Genomic DNA, 16,381 nt, shown 5'->3' with positions numbered 1-16,381 from the left:
TTTTTCAGGCTGGATGCGATGTTTTCGTTCGTTATTCAGAGGCTGGTAAACTGGTGGGACTCACAGCTTGGTGGGACTGATGGCATCGGTGTACCTGCAGAGCTGTGTGTGGCTTCCCATCCCTGTGGGATGTCTGACGTCCCTTGGGACAAGGTGAAAGGGATACCTGAGTGCACTACAGTCATTTAGGACCCTGCAGAGTGTTTCATCCAGTGCTGCCAAACGGTTTGTCACCCCTCAGCTCGGCCCCAAGGGAATGAGAAACTCCACAGAAATGACATTTACTGCGCCTGGTTTTCTTAAACCATCTACTGAGGGTGGTACTTTATTCCTGAACGTCGCGTTGCTCTCCGCTGCTGTAGCTCAGGGATGCTGCGGTTCACTGGTGGAGTTGTTCGTGGTTTGCTCTGTGCTCTGAGCCGAGGCGACGCAGCAGGAGCAGGTTGCCCTCTCCTGGCACGCTGCTTCCATGAAGCCCTGACTCCCCGTGGTGCTCGGCAGGATTTTCCGTGAGGCTCCCCGGCTCTTGCAAAAGAGATGTCCCTGCAGAGAGCCCGGCGTCGAAGGCGCTGAAGATATTTGCTTGCTTATACTTGACTTTGCAACTGGCCTTTCAAGGATGACTTAGGAGAGAGGGGTTTAGCAGCCAGACCCTGCTCGAACGCTCTCCAGTGGGGCAGGAGAGTCAGCTTGGCTGGTGGGGCTTGCGGGGAGGAGCTGCTGCTCCTCTCCTCAGCATTTCAGTTCTTTCCCAGGGCCCAGCTGTGCTTCAGGCTGCTCACAGCATGCGGAGCCCCGTGGGGACCCCAAAACATCCGCTGCACCGAGATGCTGGGGCGGAAACAGCTCATCCAGCCGGCCTGTGCTGGCATCTTGCGGTGCTTCGTGCTCTTGCAGCGCCTCATCTCCTCCTGGCGTTGAAATTGGCTTTGACGCTGGCAGATGGCCCTTTGGGGCATTTCCTGGATCCAGCCTGGGAAATTTATAATTCTTGTTGAGTTTAGGAGTCTTTAAGTTAAAATTGTCATGCTAGGAAGTGAAGATCAACTTCAAGAGAATTTAATGCCACTTTGATTCTGCTCAGCTTTTTTATCTCATTTCACGAAAATCTCTCTTTCATAGTAACTCGTAGCCTCCTCCATCAGCTCCATCGGTGAGAGGTGGGATGCATGGAGCGCTGCTCCTGCCGGGAGGCACCGGAGGGGTGGCTGCTGGGGGTCTCAGCCCCACTGGGCTGAGCGCATTGCATCCTCCACCCCTCGGGAAGGGTCCAGGGTCCCCCCTGGTTGGGAAGGGAGTGGGGGGTGGCAGGAATTGGGGCTTTAGCTGAGGTGGTCGTGAGTGACCCTGCAGGTGGGACAGCTCAGAAGTGCCAGGTCTCTGCAGCCTGAGGAGCACCTGCGTATGGTGCAGGAAGGTGGAGGCAGAGCAGCGAGCCGGCTCTCGGTGTCCGTGTGGCAGCAGAGCCTGAGGACGGAGCAGGCGATGGGGCGGCCACGAGGCTGCGAGCTTTGCGGGATGCTGAGCCCTTTGCAGGTGGCTTCGGTCCTGCGGGGAGGGAAGAGGCACGGAGCCACACGGGAGCTGAGGTTGGGTGGCACCTCTGGAGGTCATCCAGTCCCAGAAAATGTTTTAATCTGCAATTAAAAATCCCAGCAGCTTCATTTGCATAGCTCTAATTGATTGCAAGTTGCTTCTCTTTATGGCTGCAGTCTGTAACTCTCCTTTCCCTGCCTTTTTGCCGAGTGCAGCTGGCCCTGCGGTGCCATACGTCAACCCTGGCGCGAGGCTCTGTGCTCTGAGGGGTTTGTGGCGTTGACACAGGCCAAAATGTCCCACCCGGGGGGGCACCGTGTCTCCATCACTGGAGGATGGCAGGAGGTGGCAGCTGGCTCTGGGGCTGTGTCCTCCCTGGTCTTGGGTGAAAACCCAGCACAGCTTGGTGCTGGGGAAGGGAGATGGGACCTGCAAGCTGGTGTGCAGAGTGGACCCGTGTCCCCAGGGACGCGCAGGGACCCCGACATGGGTACTCTGCGTTTGAATAAACACGTGGCAGGAGATGGCTCCTGCGGATGCTGGTAGCTGCCTCCCGGTGAATGAGTTGGGGAGGGCAGATGGTAATTGCAGGGTTGATGCTGACCCTGTGTCCTTACTTCAGGTGTTTGATTTATGCAACACAAGTGTTTATACAAGTATTTCTTGCAGGTAGCCTCATGGTAGCTAATAGCCTGTGTTATATTTAAAATATAAATTTTTGAAGCGAGCGTGATTGTGGGATGTCAGCTCGGCTGGCGAATCCGCGTGGGGGGGAGGGATGCTGGGGAGGGAATGGCCGCAGATGCTGAACCAAGCCAGGAGTATCTGCTGTGGGGGAGAGTGATGGCTCTCATTTGCCTAGGGAAGGAAGCTCCCTGTGTCCTTACGTCGCCTGTTTTCATTAGTCCGGATGGGGAGTGGGTCGTGGGAGGCGATCAGTCGCATCTGTCTGATAAAGTTCACTGAAGGGAACAGTGAGATAATTCATTGCCTTTATTCTGGGGACCTTTAAACGCGTCTGGCCTGCGAGCAGTACTAAAGTGAGCAGCTTCCTAGCTTTTCTTTTCAATTTTTTTGCAGATGCTTCCCAACTCGCTGCTGTTGTTTTCTGACATCGTCTTTAAAAGGTCTGAAAAAGCCTTTGAGGGCACCAGGGCAGAGTCAGGCTTACAGGAACCAGCCCCTGCCTGGGCTGCCGAGGAGGGAGGCGGGTGACCTCCCAAAGTGGCTTGTGATGAGACCCTGTCACCGGGAAGGGTTTCTTCATCATGCTGATGGTTCCTCTGCTAAACATCGTCACTGCTAGCTTCTTACGAGGATTTGCTTCCTCTATAACTTCCTAGTTAAATGTTAGTATTTTGGGATGGGCACTGGAGAAACTCCCAAGGTCTTCAGCCAGCACTTTACAGACTGCCTCAGAAGCGAGACACGAGATGTTTCCCTATTTCCCCTGTCACTGAAATACAGCTGTTGTGAATATTATAAGACCGTTCAACTGCAGTTTAGGATGGAGCGAGAAAGAAATATGAAATTAAACTGCAAGTGGTTTTAAGGAAGGAGGTTGATGGGCTTTAAAGAGGGCAGCAGTACTAATGGCACTTACAGAAAGCACTTTGCAGTCGTGATCATAAAAGTTTGATGACGTAGTGGATATCTTCTTGTAGCAGTGAAAGTAGATGCTCCCAATGCACCTAGGATTTTCAGGAGCACGTTGGGAATGGGTGGGATGCGTGTTCCTGAAGCCTGTCATCTGAACCTCTCCCTGGCTTTTCTGCCACATCGATGTTTGAGTTTTTCTCGAGCAGTTTTATAACCACACAGAGCAAGGATGCGGACAGACTAGTGGAGAAGGGGCGGAGGGAGGTGAGCAGTGCGGTGAGGGTCCCTCAGCCGTGCCCAGGACCCAGTGGGGACGCTGAGCCACCCGTTTCTGTGACTTCTGGTTACCTGTGGAGCCCTTGCAGTCCCAAACAGGGGCAGCCCGATCCGCGTTGGAGCAGCGCAGCCTCAGCAGTGTGCACTGGCTCCACATCTTCTACGCTGCCGATCTTTGAAGAAAAGGAAGAACATCCTTTGGGTGTGAAGCAAAGCCTATGACTGACCTTCTACGTATAGGTGAGGTGATGGATCTGGTGATTTATGAGTATTTTCCTCACTGAAGGGAATGTTGTAGTGAAAGGAGGTGGCAACCCGCAACACCTGAAGTCCCTGCGGGTCCCTGTTCCCCTCTCTGGGGAAGGGAGCTCTGCTTGACCCACCCAAGGGTCCCTGGGAGCACCTTTCCAGTGGCTCACCAGACTCCCCTGTAGGACCCCTGTCCTGGGATGAGTGTGAAGCGATTTGAGCACCCAGCCCAGCTCCAGCCTAAGCTTTCCCTGGGAGGCTGTGCTGAAGGCGAGCCCTGCACGCTCTGGGACAAGTGCAGAGACACAAAACTGGCATGGGGTGCAGAGAGACTTCTCCAAAGGTGAATGCAGTACTGAAGCCTGCCTTTTTCAGTGTAAAATGACTTCTCATGGTACTGTAATAACATTACATTGGCGGGGGTGCTGTTCATGGAGATGAATAACCATTGGTTTTTGACCTCAGTTATTACATTTGTAGCTTCAACTAAAAATTCAGCTTTAAGGAGTCTTGCCAATTTTAAACTAATCTCTTCAGGGAGAAGCTCTCCCTCTGGCCATAACCCATTCATTAGAAACTTAAATATTCATTTACAGCTAAAGCCGGACAAATTGTTAAGTGAAAACAAGGAGGAATGAAAGCAATGACAGGAAGATAAAAATCCAATTTATGAATCTCCCCTGAATGTACTGATAGGAGCTTAAATTGCTCACAGAGCCTTACCGAGGGAAGTGGCAGGTGTTATATTTAGCAGCACGGGAGCACAGTGGTGACTTGGCACACCGGGCATCGGTAATCACCCGGCTTCTGACACGAGCGAGGATGGAAAGGCTGCGCAAGGAGCCCTTTGATGCAAGCAGAGGCACAAGCAGCAGCAGTGAGGCAGAGAAGAGAAGGACCTGATGGCGTAAGATGCTGACGCGGACTTTGGAGAGGATGGAGGAGATAGATCAGCCGTTAGACTTCCTAAACAGGCTGCTCAGTGCTGCAGGAAGAGGTTTCCAAGCCATGGAGGTAGGTTTATCGTCCTCCTCTGCAAAGAGAGCTGGAGGTTGGTTACTCTGTCAGACACAACTGGTCGTGCTGCTGCCGAGGTTCAGAGCTGTTAACCTGCAGCCAGGCTGTCTGCCAGTCAGGAACCACAGCCATCGGGCAGTAGTTTCTTCTTCCCAGAAACTGTGCAGGTTGTACTTTATTTCTGGCAGATACTGCCAGGGTTTTCCCCCCGGAGGAGTACAGCTTATTCCCGTGGAGGGTGAGATGGAGCAGGCAGTCCTGCTGGTCCCAGGGGCATGTTTGACACAGGGCACCCAGTGACCTGGATGCTACATGGGGAGGATTGGAAGAGGTCTCCTGCCTAAATCTAATTCATGCAGACCGCAGAGAATGGTAGACTCTGTGGAGAGCAGCTGGATATTTTATCTCTGTTTATCTATGCGTGACTGGCTCTGAAGCTGGATGGTATTGCTTGTAACTCTTGTGACTCTGCAGAACCAGGGGGTTTCGTTTTCAGTGGTGCTGTGTCTGCCTGAGCTGGTCCCAGCTAAGCCACCTCTCTTCTCCTTCTCGCTTTTGTACCTCTTTCATTTTAAGTCAGCTCAGCAAGTGGCTTCTTCCTTCCCTGCTTGTGCTGCGTGAACTTCGGGAGCCTTGACCCAGAGAAGCATTTTCCTGCTCTGTTTCACTGCTTAGCATCTTGTTAGTAAGCAGCACAAACAAAAGATGCTGGAGGATTAATGTCTTGCTTTAAAAAAGGAAGGTAAAAAAAAAAGTCAAGTTGTCCCCCTGCCTTCTGCCTCTGCTCTCCAGCACCCGGCTGCAGGACGGATGCGCTCCTGGATGAACTGACTTCCCGACTTCTTCCATGAGAGCAAGGCGGCCCAGTGCATCCGGACGGTCCAGCAGGACGTGCTTGAGCCTGGTGGTCTCTGGGACTGTCTGCGGGCATTTCCTCACCGATGCCTCGGGGCATTTGCAGGAAGATGGGGAAGGGCTCCAGGGTCCCAATCCACGTGGAGGGCTTACAGGCAAGACTACGTGCTGTTGTGCTGGGGTTTGTGAGAAGTGTTGTTTAAGCCAGAAGGCTCGTAGCTTCCATGGAGGATGTTGTCCTACTTCATTTTTGTGGCAGTGCTGGATTGAGCAGCCTGACAGCTAAAATTGAGTTTAGCCAATAGTTTGTGTTTTGTTGGAGTCACAGGTAAGGTCAGCTCTGTTTTGTAGAGCTGAGTAATAAAATTCTTGTTGTGGTACAGCAGCTGTTTCTGATGGACGTGGAGGCAGAGAAGGTGGAGAACTGAAGTCTCCAGTTGAGTAGATGGCATGGTCAGACCTGGCAGCAGAGCTAGAAAGGACCTACTGATGGTTTTTGACAGGCTGTTGAGAAACCTGCAGAATAACTATGTCAAGGAAGTGATTAAAATAAATTATCAAACTGCAAGAGGAAAAAATAGAGGTGTACCTTCTTGTGTCGCCATATGTTGAGAAAGTCCTTCCTATTGAACCTTTCATTTTGAAAAAGGTCGTCTTTTCCACTGCTACAAATTTGGGTCCCCTCAAAGGTCTGGGATTGGAAATGTAGTGGAATAATAGCATCAGCCACAAGGTTATCGATCAGAAGTGCTCACAGGAGACCCGAGATGGCAATTCAGGTGGCTGAGAGGGTTTTCCAGCCAGTCTTGGCCACCAGCCAAAGTTGGTGCTGATGTTCATCATGTCATTTTTATCCTGTGTATTTATTTATGTGCTTCAGCTTGTCAGTATAAAGATGCTTATCTCAGTATGCCTTATTCCGTCTACTTCTTTCTAAACCTGTGAATGGAAAGGGAACAATCAGACTGAATCTTCCTGCACGAGGTGAATGCCAGCGTTTGCATGAAGGACTTTGGCTGAGAAGATCATGGCCAGCACTGTGCAAAATCTGCGTGTGGATTGTCTTACCTGGCGTGGACTGGAGGCTACCACATTGTCCTCCCTGGGCTGCTGTTTGCACGTCTTTTAGGGTGTGGGGATGAGAAGTTACTCTCTTTAGAGCACGTCAGAGAGGGGTTATTTAAATCAGTTCATTTAATGTGGTTTTTTCCCACTTCCTAATGGCACGGAAGCCACTGCAAATGTTCAGCACTGTTTTTAACATAGATATATAATGTATTTTCTTTTTCTTTGTGAATAATACTGAAAAAAAGGAGCTGTGGCAGTGGACCGTAACTTTGAGCTCCTGCCTAAGCCCCTTCAGGCTTTCTAGATCCTAAAATGCCCAAATGGTTGGATATGTTGTGTTAGCTGCTGCTGTGGGCAATGGAGACTGAACTAGTCTGAAAAATGGGGAAAATGAGAAGCTCTGGGTGTTACTAAAGCTTGATAACGTCTGATTCCTGCTTGACGAGTCATGCCAAGCATGGGGATGGGCTGTGTGACAGAGGAGACAAAGAGCAAAGACGCTGCTCTGCTGAGTGAGCAGCGTGGCACGGCGTGGCGGTGGTGGTGGCACCTTGGCACGGCGTGGCGGTGGGGCCTCGGCATGGTGGGGCCTTGGCACGGGACTGCCCTGTCGTGTGTCGTGCTTGTGCTGCTCCTGACTGCCGCGGCGGGTCTCCACAAAGCATCTCCATGTTGTAATTCTGAAGTGCAATGAACTATGTGGCATCTGAGAGGCAATTTTTTTGTTCTCGCGAAGCAGCTTAGCCTGGAGCAGGAGGGTGTGTAAATCCGAGGCGTTGGGGACCCGCTTTCCAGAGCTTCGGTGGCTTTCACTTTGCCTTTGCTTTGCCAGGTTCGCGCCTTCCCTTTGGCATCGTTTCCCCCCGACACTTTGCACGCCTACAGCGATGCAGCGCATACAAACATGCGTAGCTATTGAAGATGTATACGGAATCATTAAATAATGAAGTCAGGTTGCCAAAGGTTGAAAGCGATTGTCTTTAATGCCGTGGTCGGCTGGGGGTTGCCCCAGTTCTCTGCAGCTCGCGTGGTCCCTGGGACGCTGCAGTCCCGGCTGAGCACGCGCCCGTCCTGCCGCTCGGAGGTCTCTGGCCGAGGGAGCTCGGGGGTTGTTGCTTTGCAGACTGTGAAAACAAACACAGCGGGGGACTGATTGTAGCGATGCTGAGCCCGGTGTGGGGGGACCAGGGACCTCGGTGAGCTCAGTGCCATTCTTGACGTGAGTATATTAATTTAGGTTTCCACTCTCACTCGAGCAGCAGAGTTGGGGAATCAGTTCAGTGGAAACCTTTGGAAAACCCCAGAATTTTACCTGGAGCAGCCCCAAACCAGAAGGGTCGGAGGGCTGATAGGCTGCGTGTGTCACTTCAGACCCCCCCGTGAGGCCCCGGGGTCCCACCATTGCTGTGGGGCCAAGTGACCCCGAGGTGCCGAGGGGGTGGCCGGGGGGGTCATAGAATCATAGAATCATTCAGGTTGGAAAAGACCTCTAAGATCATCGAGTCCAACCATCAACCCAACACCCATACCCGCTACACCATGTCCCTAAGCGCCTCATCTATGTCTTTTAAATACCTCCAGGGATGGTGACTCAGCCACTTCCCTGGGCAGCCTGTTCCAAGGCTTGACCACTCTTTCAGTAAAGAAATTTCTCCTAATGTCCAATCTAAACCTCCCCTGGCGCAACTTGAGGCCATTTCCTCTCGTCCTATCGCTAGTTACTTGGCAGAAGAGACCAACACCCACCTCGCTACAACCTCCTTTCAGGTAGTTGTAGAGCGCGATGAGGTCTCCCCTCACCCTCCTCTTCTCCAGGCTGAACACCCCCAGTTCCCTCAGCCGCTCCCCATCAGACTTGTGCTCCAGGCCCTTCACCAGCTTCGTTGCCCTCCTCTGGACACGCTCCAGCACCTCCATGTCCTTCTTGTAGTGAGGGGCCCAGAACTGAACACAGGATTCGAGGTGCGGCCTCACCAGTGCTGAGTACAGGGGCACGATCACCTCCCTGCTCCTGCTGGCCACACCAGTTCTGATACAGGCCAGGATGCCGTTGGCCTTCTTGGCCACCTGGGCACACTGCCGGCTCATGTTCAGCCGGCTGTCGACCAGCACCCCCAGGTCCTTTTCCTCTGGGCAGCTTTCCAGGAAGGAAGGGCCACCAACCCGACCCGGCAGGCGCCCAGACATGTTGGCTCCTGAGGGATTCCCACAGGAATCTGGTGTTTGCCCCAGCCAACAAAACCCGCCGGAGGCGGCAGCAGTTTACAGGGTGGGCTCAGGCTGCTGCGATTTGCTTTTCAGGTTGGTTTTGGCTGCGTGGCTGCTCTGGCTTCAAAGAACTGGCTGGAACAACTGCGGAGCTGCTGGCTGCAGAAATCTTCCTGCTTGGCCTTGTCCCTTAGTCTTGATTTTCTTCCAAGCATTGTTTGATACTTAATTTTAGTATTCTGAGGCTTGGCGATGCACTGCTTCAGTAAATAATTGCAAATGAGGTAAAAAGAGACACTGCGTTGCTATGTCCTGTGCAGACCTACGGGACATGTGTAGGTCTGTATTGATGAGGGGCCAGATTTCTGGGGAAAAAAAAAAGTTGATTACAAGGGTTTTATTCGGTGTTTATCTGGCTTATAGCAAGGTGTGTTTTCCTGGTACTGATATTTAAGACCAAAGAACAATAAATCAAACATTCAGAGTTATATTAAACCTGGATTTTCTTGTTTGCACTGTCATGCGTGGGACAGTTTGTTTAAAAGCAAAACTATGGTTTGAATACAAGTTGTGATTTTTTTGTTGTGTTTGTTTCTTGGTGAGTGGGTGGTAGTTTGATGCTGTAGCGAAAGGTGGGGCTGGCTGCTGCGTTCCCGGAGTGGCTTGCTTTTGATGTCAAATTTAAAATTACCATGGAAAAAAAAAAAGTTCTGACATATTCCTAAAAGCTAGCAATTAATCTTGTGTGCTGTTGATGGGTGCTGATGTACGTGGGGCAGCGTAGCAACACGTGATCCGAAGTCCTGCAGATTTTGGAACGTATCGTATCAAGCCAAAATACTTCAACGAGACAAATTTTTGTTAGTTTTTCACATTGTGAAGGACAAATAGCAATGTAATAGCTCAAATTTGGCATCCTATTTTTGTCATTTCTGTGGATTTTTTGGTAGCTGTTCCTTGCACATTGAATTCCCTCTGAGCTCTCTTTCTGTTCGAGTTGTTCCTGCATCCCTTGATAGGAGCAAGTCATGTATAAAATGCATTATTTTTTTTTTTTAACAGTTTTTGGTACCTAGCGAGGGATGCTGTGACCTGCAGTGACTGATGTGCTAAAGAGCAGCCTTGGTCGAGCCGTCCGTGAGCAGAACCATCAGTGCATTAATGAAAGATCAATGTGTGAACTCTTTCAACTGTCTGTTTACACTAGAAGAAGGTTATTTTGATTATTCCATTTATTTCCATCTTGAGGATGAATTGCATATTCTTCATTAATGTAAGATTTTCGTAGCATGCAAACCCACTGTGGGATTCAGTGTAAACAAGGTAGAGCCCATGGGTGTTTTCTCTCACTCCAGTAGCGCTTTTTGAGTGGAGTAAGATAAATGAAGGCAGGCGCAAAATGTAAAGAAAAAGCTGATCATTGAGCAAAGCTAATGAAAAGCCTTCAGGGATCTCTTTCTCTGGAGACAACCTTTCTGCGTGACCTTGGACGAGTTACACATTTTTGCTTCTGGGCATCCCTGGTTTGAGATTTGCAGCCTGGGGTTGGTGAGATGGGTCTTAAACTGCTCTGGCCCTGCAGATGATGTTTTCCTGGTGATATCAGAGGTTGAAATTCTTCTCAATCGAGAAAGAAAATACCCCCAGTAATAATTGGCTGCAATTTTGCTGTCTTTTTCTGCACGGTGCGCACGCACGGTGGGACTGGGAGGTCAGACGGAGCGGTGAGCGTGTCTTTCCCCGAATGGCATTTTGTCTGCGGGGGAGAGTTTCAGCTCTGGATTTCCCGACTCTGCTCGTGAACTGATTGACCGTAAAAAACCATGGTATGTGGGGACGCGATGGGGCTGAGGGGTTTCGCTCCATGGACATGTCTGCTGAGCTGCGCGCTGCCAGGCTGGGGCTGACTTACTGCCAAGGTCTGAATGCAACGATGGAAAACTAAATGCAGCAGAAGGGAATGTGGAGAGAGGATTTGAGTCGATTATTGGTGTGCGATGCTTCGGTCCTCCCTGCATCCCTGTCACCAGTGAAGGTACCTGCGTGCCTGTTCCTTCCAGCTCGTGGCGTCGGGGCCAGTGTGGTGTGGGTAGAAATGCACTTTGTGTGGCGTGGCGTGAGCCTGCTACTTAAATGCTCCTTTGCTTTTCTAGAACCAAATTATTAGCAAAAATGACCTTTCCTGAAATGGTTGTGGTGCTGACTGTGAGCTGCCCCGTGCCATGCCGGCAGACATTCGAACCCGGAGGGAACAAGGGCAGCAGAAGAACCTGAGGGGATGGAAAGAGAAGCAGAAAGTCGCTGGATGCAGAGACGTTGCATCTGTATCCCGTTGCGCTCAGCTCCTGGGATTTCAAGGCTGGATGTTCAGGCTCCGGCAGATGGAGCCCAGTCCTCTGCAGATGAACCGTAGGAAGGGGAGCAGGCAGCGGGCAGGCTCCCCACGGCTACCCACGGTGGGTGATACATCCCTGCGGCAGGGAGAGGGGAGCGAGGAGCACCCCCCGGCTGGGCGCTGCTGCAATATTCTCTGTGTTGGTCGGGTTGGTGCAGGGCTGATACAAAACTACTGTGAGTGTGTCCTGTGTTGGTGCAGAGATGGGCCAGATACCTGCAAAAACAGGTCGCAGAGGTGAGGAACTGGTTTTTAAGAATAAGCTTATAGCAAAATTAATTCCTTGCAGAGAGAAGAGGAATGAGAAAGTCTGAAACCCAGAGAAGCAAAGGTGCCGTTATGTTTCACTTTTTTTTGCTTTACTTTTTACCCCTTAAATAATTCTTCCTTTGATACACAGAACAAGAGAGAAGGTACGGTGTTACCTAGTTGGCAGGAGAAGGCTTAAAACGCTAAATGTGTTTTCCTTCTGAAAGTCTTGAGAGTTCTTTTGCTGTGTAGGCACGGTGTGAATGGCTTTTCCTGGAAGGGAGGAGAGGAACAGAAAAGGTTTGGAAATTGGTGAGTCGTCTGATATCAATAAGATGAAATTTAGTAAAGCTGGGCGCAAAGTACTGTGGGGAAAACAAAAAAGACTGTTTTTGGCTGTTTTAAGGCAGGTATTGTATTCAAGACACATTTTACTTCACACTTGTGTAGGTGAATATGTGGTTTTTTGGAGCATCATACTTTAAAAAGACAGAAGGCATTTGGAGAGCTGTGAGGAATACCCAGCAATCTAGGAAGCATGAAAGAATCAAATTTTACTTAAAAAAAAAAAAGCAGCAAATTATGAAGATGTGGCAGGTGTTTTCCAGTAGACTGAAGGTTCTTGCATAGAAGAAAGGTGGCCGTTTCTTCCTTGTGTCTGCAGGGGGCAGAGGCAACCCCTTCAGTTTGGAGCAGGAAAATAACGGGTGTTGAGAATAACTCTCTGCTTATAAAATACGCGAGTCCTAGAGCACGAACGTCGGGAAGCAGCATTTTCAAGAGAAAGTTTGACAAGTCGGTGTCAGAGGTGGTATGGGTGCTCTGGATGTTGCCTTGGTGTTTCTCAATATCCCTTCCTACATCGCTGCTGTAAATATTATAGATGCCTTTCGCTGTTATCTCTGTAAAATGCTTTTCGTTATAGGATTCTCCATTTCCTTGTAGTTGTATTAAACTTTACCTGTTTGTTCTGTTTCTTTAGGTCCTGGCTGTATTCATATGGCTGGGTTTTGTTGTGGGTTTGGTTTTTTTTTTTGCTTTGTTTTGTAATATTTGGGCATTTCTGGAAAGGGTGTTTCAATGCAGTATTATATTATACAGTCTATTATTATAGTTATTGTAATTAGCATATTATACTTAGTATATTATACAGTATTTCAATGCAAACAGAAGTCCTCAGAATTATTTTAAGGTGGTTTTGTCATGCCTCCCATATGGTTAGAAACTTTTAAAAGCCAAGCAGCTGAAATTTCAGAAGTTTCTGTTTTCTCCGAGCCTGTTTCATGCCACCCATGTGCTGGGGCAGGGCAGGCAGCTCCTGCATGTGGTGGATGCAGGGAGAGGAGGAGGAGGAGGAGGAGGAGGAGGAGGAGGAGGCATCTCCTGGCTCCGAGCGCGGGGGGATGAGAGCTGCGGAGAGGAGAGGGAAAGGGAAGGGAAGAAATGAAGGTCTGGAGCCTGCGGAGAGCGTCCCGGGGGAATGGTCACCTGCGGTCGGAGCCTTACGGCTGTGATCTCCCACCACACATCCCCACTTCACAGAGCTGAGCCCCTCCTGAGCTCTGAATGAGGAAGAGGTGCTGTGGAAAACGCAGTATGTAATTTTATACATATAGACTGTAACATAGCAGGAGATGGGCTTAGTTCAGCACGTGTGATCCACCGAAATTTTGGCGCTTTCTGAGTGCTGGGTTTTGCAGCCTGTAGAGTTGTGCTCCTTTTGGGGTGCGTAATGGGGATGAAAGTGTTTGAGGAAGACCTTGAAGTTGGTTAGACGCTTAAACTGATGTATAAGCCCATAAAGCGATGGACTTGTGAGTGGTCTTCAGAGCTTGCAGAGACACAGCGGGTCCTTGCATGGGGCAGCCCTTCCTCCCGACTGTACGCAGTGCTGCTTTCTGCAGCTAAACCAGGGAGAAGTTATTTTGACTGCTACAAATAAAGCGTTTCTGATTGTTTTTTAATGGATGAGCTGGAGTTTGAGTTGTTTTAGTACCACTAATCCTATTAGAACTCCGGATTTTTAAATTCATCTAATGTTTTTATCGGTTGGTTTTGGAGATGGATGTGGCACAGCTATAAAGATGCTAGAAAATTAAGGACTATGGATGCTTAAAAGATTAGTTGAAGAATAATGATGAGAAAAGGAAATGTCATGCTAAAGTGTAGCCCTCGGACTTCTGGTGGATATGTGTGTTAGTGGTCAGGGAAGGGGGAAACAGAAAATACTTGAAGTTTCTCCACTTTGTTTTAGAATTTCATCAAACTGGACAAAGAAGTCAGACTAAAGCCAAACTACAATCATCCTCCTAACCTTCCTGCCTAGTTTTCTTCCACATGAAGTAATTGGAAGGTAGAAGTTGCAAGGGAGGTTGTATTTTTAAAATCTGATACAGTTTTCTGGCAATGGCATGGTTTGATACTGCCAGTAGAGCCTGAGGGTAGAGCTGCTGATCCGGGAGGCGTGTGTGTCCGTGGGGACGCTGGCTGTGCCACAGGAGGATCAGTTTTCTCCTTCTGGCTCCCCTCGTTCATCATTTCATCCTGGTCTTTGCCTTCTGGCCCCCCTCGGGCAGCCCTGGGTGACCCACACGTCCCACCACTCACTCCCCCACTCATTTTCTGTTGCTCAGCAAGAAGTAACGTCACCATTTGAGTATTTCTCATAGAAAGCAAGCAAGAAGAAATTTCATCTTGACGTAGAGTGACACGGCAGGGAGCATTTTCCAGGTACCTTTTGCTGATCTTGGGACCAAGGTAACTCTTGTTTTTGAGTGGAGTGAATTAAATTCAGGGATAGATCTGCAATCTGATTTTAAACAGGGAACTTCAAGCATTTAGATAAGTAACTGTGGGTGTGACTTAAGATATTGGCAGGAGAAGGTCCATGGCAGCTGGCTGAAGAGATGCAGAGCTAGTTATAATGGTTTGTGAACGTTAGACTGATCGAGAGGATCTTGGCTTTGCTTTCTATGATCCTTCCTTGCAGTTACTGCAGTAGGAGTATGGCTAAATTGTGTTCAAGCCACCACTAGAGTAAGGAAGTTGCGTAGAAGAGCAAAGCAAAGAGTATCGTGGTGGAAAAAGCTTTTCCCTAGCGATTTAGACAGTCATCCAGTGCATTTTCCTGTAGTAAACTGGGGGAGATAACTGAGTTGCATGCCATGGGTTTGTCTGGTGGGCAGGGAAACCTCACCAGGGTCGATGCAGGGAGTTGAACTCGATGATCCTTATGGGTCCCTTCCAGCTTGAGATATTCTATGATTCCATATTTCACCGGGACCCTGTATCAATGTGTTAATACCCAACAGGTTATTAGCTCAGCCCTGCCTAGTTGAGCTTCACGTCTTTCGCTCCCTGCCAGAGCAAACTTCTGCGAGGCTCAGGTGGTCGTCTCCATGCCCGACTCCTCTTGCTGTCCTACCTTCCAAACCCAAGTGGAAGGTTCTTTCAACTTGCCGTTAAACCCCCGCTTGCTCTCTGTCCTTAGCAGGCTGCGGGCTGTGCTTGAAGCCTGGGGTGCAAAGCTGGCCCTAAGAAGACAAAGGCATTGATTGTGTTGGTCTGGGGTCATCCGGGGGCCTGGACTGGAGGCTGCGCCCGAACTGATCATAAACGGTCCGATTTTCAGGGAAATGGAGCGATTGTGGGAAATCACAGCTCTGCTGATCGTAGACGTACACAAGGGTTGGGTATTTGTATGCGAAAGACAAGTAGATGAGAGAGAGAGATGTATATATATGTGTGTGCGTGCATGTATGTCTGTCTCCCTCGGTATGTATATATACATACACTGATAGATAGACGTATATACGTATTGGCTGTGATATTGGTGTCAAAACACAGATCCTGGCTCCATCTGGTTCTTGGATCTGATAAGAGAAATGGAAGTGCTCGTTTTGAGCTAAATCCCATCAAGGCCTTCCCCTCCGATTAAAAATTGCTGTTCTTGTGTTGTTCGCATTTTTTCCCCTTGAAAAACTGCTGGTTCTTATCCAAAGCATGAGTAAATATGCAAACAAGTTAATAGAATTTTTATGTGCATGTGTATTGCCAGCATTAGTTTTCCCTGCCTCGAATGCGTAGTGTGGCGATAGCTTGATTTTCCAGAATTTGTCCTTTTTCCACCCAGAATGCTTGCAAAGTCCTTGCCTCTTTTTTTAAATATGTATACACAGAGAGTGGTTGCAATTTGAAAGATGGAATATAAACCTTTCCTTCGTTGCTATAAAAGCCTTGCAATCCAGCTAAAGTGGGAGAAAACTCTCAAGTATAAACTATTAATACTTGTAAATACTTGACAGCAGTCGCATCTCCAATTCCCCAAGCCGTGGTTGTGTATTTAGCTGCACATCACGCAGGAGCACCTTGGCTGCAGCTGCTCGTCTTACATTGAATTGTGATTTGTGCCGCATTTTTCCTCTGGACTCGTTCCCCTGAGACTGGTGAAATATTAAAGACCGGGAAAATCCAATCGTCCCACAGCGGAGGGGCGAGAAAGTCGACATCAGGAGGGCCTGCGCTTGTGAAACCTCAGGCGTTTTGTTACTGAGCTGTTGGGGGGATGTGAAACGTAGCTGCGCGAGTAAAATGTATAGTGAAGTTTCTGATAAAAATAAAGAAATTCTGATATATATTTTAAGCAAGTGTCCTAAAAATAACCTCCAGCAGCATTTAAAGGGACAAGCTTCCAAATATCATCCTCCCTCCCCAGAACAGCATCCCTTTGGTTTTTGGACTGAGTATCTGACAGCCTGTTCAGCATCATTCTGGAGACAGCCCCAGCGAAGCCTCCCCTTGGTGGGACCCGCTGTTGTCTTTTTTTTTTCCCCCTTTTTTTGGCAGGATGATGCCTGTTTCTGGCAGAGATGGAGTTAAGGGTTGCTCCGTGGTGCATGCTGGTAAGAGGGTGGTTTGATGGTTGCTGAG

At 49.3% G+C, this 16,381-nt stretch overlaps 1 protein-coding gene across 10 annotated transcripts in view; it reads left to right on the top strand.

Moving 5' to 3' along the window:
- OSBP2 (oxysterol binding protein 2) overlaps window positions 1-16,381 on the top strand; it is a 127,634-nt gene that overhangs the window by 48,187 nt on the left and 63,066 nt on the right. The window contains exons 1-4 of one of the 10 annotated variants that reach the window (XM_075167159.1): window positions 2,669-3,651; window positions 3,846-4,003; window positions 4,376-4,674; window positions 9,871-9,984. The exons of 5 other annotated variants lie outside the window; for them this stretch is intronic. In XM_075167159.1, the coding sequence (XP_075023260.1) occupies window positions 9,981-9,984 (4 nt within the window). In that variant the 5' untranslated portion in view covers window positions 2,669-3,651; window positions 3,846-4,003; window positions 4,376-4,674; window positions 9,871-9,980. Of the gene's footprint in view, window positions 1-2,668; window positions 3,652-3,845; window positions 4,004-4,256; window positions 4,675-9,870; window positions 9,985-16,381 lie in introns of those variants that run through there. 4 more of the 10 variants (XM_075167157.1, XM_075167158.1, XM_075167160.1 and 1 more) reach the window with 4 other exon arrangements.

The sequence above is a fragment of the Calonectris borealis genome, chromosome 18, assembly GCF_964195595.1.
Source record: "Calonectris borealis chromosome 18, bCalBor7.hap1.2, whole genome shotgun sequence".
NCBI lineage: Eukaryota > Metazoa > Chordata > Aves > Procellariiformes > Procellariidae > Calonectris > Calonectris borealis.
The sequence above is the reverse complement of the archived record's forward strand: the minus strand, read 5'-3'. Positions and strand labels throughout refer to the sequence as shown.